At 42.5% G+C, this 6,000-nt stretch overlaps 1 protein-coding gene across 1 annotated transcript; it reads right to left on the reverse strand.

Moving 5' to 3' along the window:
• Positions 1–887: 887 nt before the first annotated feature.
• On the reverse strand, positions 888–4,635 carry LOC112050835 (ubiquitin-conjugating enzyme E2 S). Its single transcript, XM_024089201.2, has 2 exons — positions 4,206–4,635; positions 888–1,457 (listed from the first exon to the last, which is right to left on the reverse strand). The coding sequence occupies exons 1-2, from the start codon at positions 4,351–4,353 to the stop codon at positions 967–969; spliced, it is 639 nt and encodes a 212-aa protein (XP_023944969.2). The 5' UTR covers positions 4,354–4,635; the 3' UTR covers positions 888–966.
• Positions 4,636–6,000: the final 1,365 nt, after the last annotated feature.

The raw sequence follows: 6,000 nt of genomic DNA on the forward strand, positions 1-6,000 counted from the left end.
ATCGAGTGCTTAATTATTATCGATAAAACAGCCCTAGCTCAATTTGGTGACCAAACATGGTTACCGGAAGCCTCAACGAAAATTACTTGTCACATATCCCTCTATTATCTATGTATCTAAGGCACAGTCATTACTTTAATTTCTTTAAATTTTTCTCTTATCAACTCTTTATGATTTAAACGGCTTGAATTAATACATCACTAACTTGGTACCACCTTCAAACTGGTCGCACTGAGCAAACTAAGAAGGTGGCACATTTAGTTTAATAAAAACATTTTTATAATTTTGAAGTCGGTTGTATTTTATAAGAAATTAAATATCACGTGTCTCAAACTGTAAAGGACGGTTTGACGGCCTCCGTGGTGCAGTGGATTTACTGGGCCGATTGAGATTTTCTTAATTGGTCCAGGTCTGGCTGGTGGGAGGCTTCGGTCGTGGCTAGTTACCACCCTACCGGCAAAGACGTACCGCCAAGCGATTTAGCGTTCCGGTACGATTTCGTGTAGAAACCGAAAAGGGATGTGGATTCATCCTCCTCCTAACAAGTTAGCTCGCTTCCATCTAAGACTGCATCATCGCTTACCATCAGGTGAGATTGTAGTCAAGGGCTAACTTGTAAAAGAATAAAAAAAAAAGGAAAAACATCGTAAAAAAACCTGCATACCTGAGAATTTTCTTAATTCTCTGCGTGTGTGAAGTCTGCCTATCCGCATTGGGCCAGCGTGGTGGACTATTGGCCTAACCCCTCTCATTCTAAGAGGAGACTCGAGATTGATGAAGTACCTGAGCTATTGCTTTTAATCTTTTGGTTTAGTTCAGCCGTCAAGATTCAAAGCGAAATGTGACGGCGTCACTGAGGCGTTAGAAAAACAATAAAACCGAAGGTATTATTTGACATTATTTAATAAAATAAATACAACTACACGAAACATGCTCCTCCGCCTGGCGCAGCGTCGCGTCGGAGACTCATAAGCGCTTCAGGATGCGGCGCGCGTCGCGCTTGGGCTCGGCGCGGCGCGAGCGCTTGGCGCGTGGCGCGTCGGTCGCGGCGGGCGCGGCGGGCGCGGCGGCGACGGTCGCGGCGGGCGCGGCGGGCGCGGCGGTCGCGGCGGGCGCGGCGGCGCCGGCGGCCGACGGGCGCGCGTGGATGTCGGTGTAGAGCTTGGCGCGCGCGAAGTAGTCGTCGTAGCGGTCGCGCAGCAGCGCGGCGGCGTCGGCGTTGAGCGCCGAGTCGGCGTTGGGCGCGATGAGCAGGCAGCGCACGGCCAGCAGCGCGTGCGCCAGGCCCAGCTCGGGCCGCCAGTCGCGCTTCAGCGTGTTGACGCACACCTCGCCCGCCGCCGACACGTTGGGGTGGAAGATGCGCGTCACGAAGTAGGCGCGCGGCGGCGCGGCGGGGAACTCGCGGCCCAGCGCCAGGCGCACGCGGAACACGCCGCCGGCGTACGGCGTGTCGGCTGCGACAGGCACGCACACACTCACAACGTGATACATCACCATACACATCGAGGCCTACTAAAATAACGCAGTATATGTTACGGTTTTCAAGTTATATTGATTTTTGTACAAAATTCAAAAATGCCTACCTTCAATGCGGTTTAGTCATAATACATATGTTCTGAAAAATTACGCGTTGATTTTATATATGGTTATTATTTTTGAATAGTTGTATCAAGTAAAAAAAGTTTAATTTTTCTACTGCAAATTTTTCTACTTATTAATTAACTTAAACTAAATTTTTTCCAAAAGAAAAGAAGTAATTATTTTTTCATGTTTAACGTTTTTTTTGTATGTACTTTTAACGGTCACATTGAAAAAAATAGTACTAGGCAAAGTTGTACATCAAGCTTAAAAACATGTACATCTTTAATGGGGATTCCAAAGATGTAAGACATTAGAATATCACTTTCAAACACTTCGTTACAATTGCTATCTTCGTTCTGAAAGGAGTTGATTATGTAAAAACCGTAACTTATTTTTGTACCTGTCACTTGAATAACAAAATAATTTACATTGAATCAAAAAAAAAAAAATGACAAAAACAACATGAAAAGTACAGTACAAAAAGACAAGAAGTTATTTTTAAAAAATTAGTTATTATAGGCTCAAAAGGGTGATTACAAATATAAGAAAACTAATGTAGAACAAAGGTTATGATTCACAACACTTGTCAGGATAACTTAATTAACAATTCAAACTGTAACCAAAATAAGACCCTAGAATGGCAGAGAATGACCTTGAGTGGAGTCACGTACTTGTGAACGATGTGTGTAGGGTTAAAGGTACCTTTTACTGATATCAAACACTCCCCTTTTCCACTCAAGTCACTCTCCCCGCCTATCCCAAGTAACCCATAATTACACAACACGAATTACACAACAAGAGATGTGGACGGCTCGAACGCCACGAGCACACTGAAGCCAACACGAGATCGAGCAACGTCATATCTGTCACAGACTACTATTTCCAACACTAAACGGTGATAACATAGTGTAGTCAACCTTTTGTTTTCACGCCTGTCTGTCTGTCTGTCGGTTTAGCTCAGAAACGATTAGTACTAGAAAATTGAATATGTAAGTAGGATACGCCAAAAAGTCTTAAATTAAAATTTTTAAAAGTTTTTTTTTGTAGTGTTTATTATAACCCACAGTGTGGGATGTCATTAAGTAAGTCTTAAAATAATAATGTGAGCAAATGAACTAATTAAAAATAGCTATGTAGTTAGTCTGCACGCCGTAGAAGTAGGTGCAAGTGGATTACCAGCAACATCTCTCTATAACTTGGCTAAAGACCTTGGCCTCTCTAGAACTGCAACAAGTTCTATATTAGAATGGGTATCCAAATATGCTTTAATAGGATCTTACCAAATTTGGCTAGGCAGGGAGAACAACACAAACAGAGGAGGGGAGTGTTAATCGATTGTCAAGGAATTCCTTAACCCTACATCCTGTAGTCACAAGTCTAAGACTCTGCTCTCAGTTTTTCTCTCTACCATGAGATGGACCCGGCACCTGCAAGGTGAATTCATGGAATGCTAATATATTCCTCTCTCTATAGGCCTTATTAGCAAGCGATGGGCAGGCCACATAGTTCAAAGTGCCAATGGATGTGGGTTCCTAAGGTGCAAGAATGGCGACCTGCACCCAAAAGCGTAGTGTTGGTCACACACAACTCCACAAGGTGGACCGAAGACATCAAGCGGGTTGCAGGGAGAGACTGGAATCTGTCGGCTCCACTGTTGTGTTTGGAAGTCCATGCAAAAGGTCCATGTCCAGCAGTGTACATCTATTGGCTGATAATGATGATAGTGAAGATGACTCCCAAAATATGAGAGTGGCTCAAAAAGGAGACGAATATCCATGGACCATTCCATTCCATGGACTCACCGTGCGGGTCCATCACGTGGTAGAGACAAAACTCAGAGCAGAGTTCTGAACTTGTGACTACAGGATGTAGGGTTAAGAAATTCCTTCACGATTGATCAACACTCCCCATTCTCTGCTCGTGATGACTTAAAGCTCACAGCAGGTCCAAACTGGAGAAGGGTCGCATTAGAGAGAGAGAGAGCAGTGGAAGTCGCTGGAGGAGGCCTATGCCGAAAGGCACACTATGTTAAGAGATATTCTTTTAAAAAAAAAAATGAAAACAAAATGTATTGTATATATAATTGTAATTTCTTAACACAGAATAAAGGGCTTATTATTATTATTATTATTATTATTCTCTGCTCGTGTTGTTCTCCCTGCCTAGCCAAATTTGGTATAATTCTATAAGAGCAGCTTTGGATACTAGTTCTAATATAGAGCTAGCTGCACTTCTAGAGAGGCCAAGGTCTTTAAGCAAATTATAAAGAGATTTTGTTGGTAATCCTCTCGCATCTACTTCTATGGTGTACAGACTAACTACATAGCCATTTTTAGTTCATTTTTAGTTAGTTCATAATATTAATTCACTTTTAAAATGTGGTTCTTTGGAATGTTAGTTATGTATCTGATGATTGGGCTTTTATATTGGACATGTATAAAAACATAAAAAAATCTGAGATGTGGCTACTTATTACAAGATCTAGATTGGACATTCCCTTTTTTTACTAAACTTACAGTACTTGTAGCGCTTACTGTGCCACGGCAGACAAACAGTGTAAAGGATCACAAGCTGCTCTACAGTAGGATGGGGAACACTGTCGGCAGTGGGCGCACACTCACCGGGCCCGTCGATGAGCGCCGTGACGTCGGTGAGGTCGTCCTCGCGCAGCAGCACCTTGACGCCGGCGGGCGGGCTGGCGGCCAGGCGGCGCAGCTCGCGCGCCACGCCGCGCAGCACCTGCGGACACACGTTCTCCACGTTGGACATGCTGCGCTACACCATCACACGCCGCCCCGCGCACCAGTCACCACTCGACTCGACGCCAACCAACTGTTCTATTGCTGCAACTGAGCTATTCTGCAGTGCTTATTCGAAGAACACCTACAGTCCTACACTAAAACTATTGGAAAACCTTGTATCTTATAACGCAACAGTCAAATCCTGAATTCAAATTCTATAACTCAAAGTCAAAATACTTCGTTTCGTTGTTCGTTATTATTATTTTTCCAGTATTTTTTACAAATTTCTACTTTTCGAACTCTTTGACACTGACAGTTGACACCAGTTGACACTAGCACTAAACTAACCATAATGTTATTATCTATGGCACTAATTGACATGCGTGCCAATGTTACCAACTCCCAAAAATATATATTCCTAAAGTTTGTGTCAAAAACGCCTAAAAGCCGCCTTAATTAAAAAATATAAATTCTTAATGATTTAGAAATAATATGCTGTAATATGTTTTAAAAATCTTTATATAACACATAAAATATTACGTCTTCATTTTGTGACATTGAATAAATTAAAAAAAAAAAAAATGGATAAAAACCACACCACAGTTGCCACAGTTGTATTCAAAGATTACAGTGTGTGAGGGAGATTCCCCCGGGGAGTGATTTTAGTGGACTGTATTTTACGTAACGAATGTAGGGTGCTGGTGGAGGGAGTTTATTCGAAGGTTTCCTCTATTCTAATGGGCAGGCTCCTATCACCGATACGAAAGGTAATTCTAACAAACCACCTACCTTTCGATGATCTTCTGCTGCCCAGCTGCTGGAGTCCAGCTCCCACGCCGACACGTGTTGATGCGCACACGCACTTGGCCGCGGCCTTTCTACACCGTGTCTTTTTATCACGATATCGAACAAAGTCAAATAATAAATAAAAAGGATTATTGTCACCCGAATTGATCGCCCGTTCCGAATAAACGGGCAGCGAATAGGAAGCGAAAAAATGTCCGACGAATAGGCGAAAGGTCCACAATACAATTCGCGAGCGACTGACGACAGGGCGCTCACAGCTCCGAGCGCGGTGAGGCAGTCTGTCGAATACCCTCAAAATCGGCGATAAAAGTACCCACCCAAGTTGAGGAATTTTTGAACTTCGAATAATTTGATATTTACGAACACCGCCCACCGTTAAAATGGAATTTTAACCCAGCTTAATAATGAATGAAATTGGGGAAAGAGAGAAAAAAAAAATGAAGATGATTATATAAAAATAGAAACTGAGTTATATAAGAAAACGAAATAAGAATAAATATGAATATAAAACTATGAAGCTAAATAAAGTAAACTAATGGAATTATTCTGAATCTGATATAGGTAACGAAGACAACCTATGAACTGGTCGTTTTAAGAAACCGTATTCAGTTTTAACAGTGACGAAACGAATGACACCATCTTTAGGATTCACTTTATGAACCCGGCCTAACTTCCATTGAAATGGAGGTACGTTTGGATAGTTTATATGAACTAGTGTACCGATTTGAAGATTCTCGATGTTCTCAGTCCATTTACTTCGCTGCCGAAACGTATGCAAGTATTGGATGTGCCATTGCTTCCAGTGAATTTGAATTAAATTTTGAATTAACTGCCAACGCGACAACCTCTGTGGTCCGAACCACCACAG

This window comes from Bicyclus anynana, chromosome 5 (genome assembly GCF_947172395.1).
Source record: "Bicyclus anynana chromosome 5, ilBicAnyn1.1, whole genome shotgun sequence".
Taxonomy (NCBI): Eukaryota; Metazoa; Arthropoda; class Insecta; order Lepidoptera; family Nymphalidae; genus Bicyclus; species Bicyclus anynana.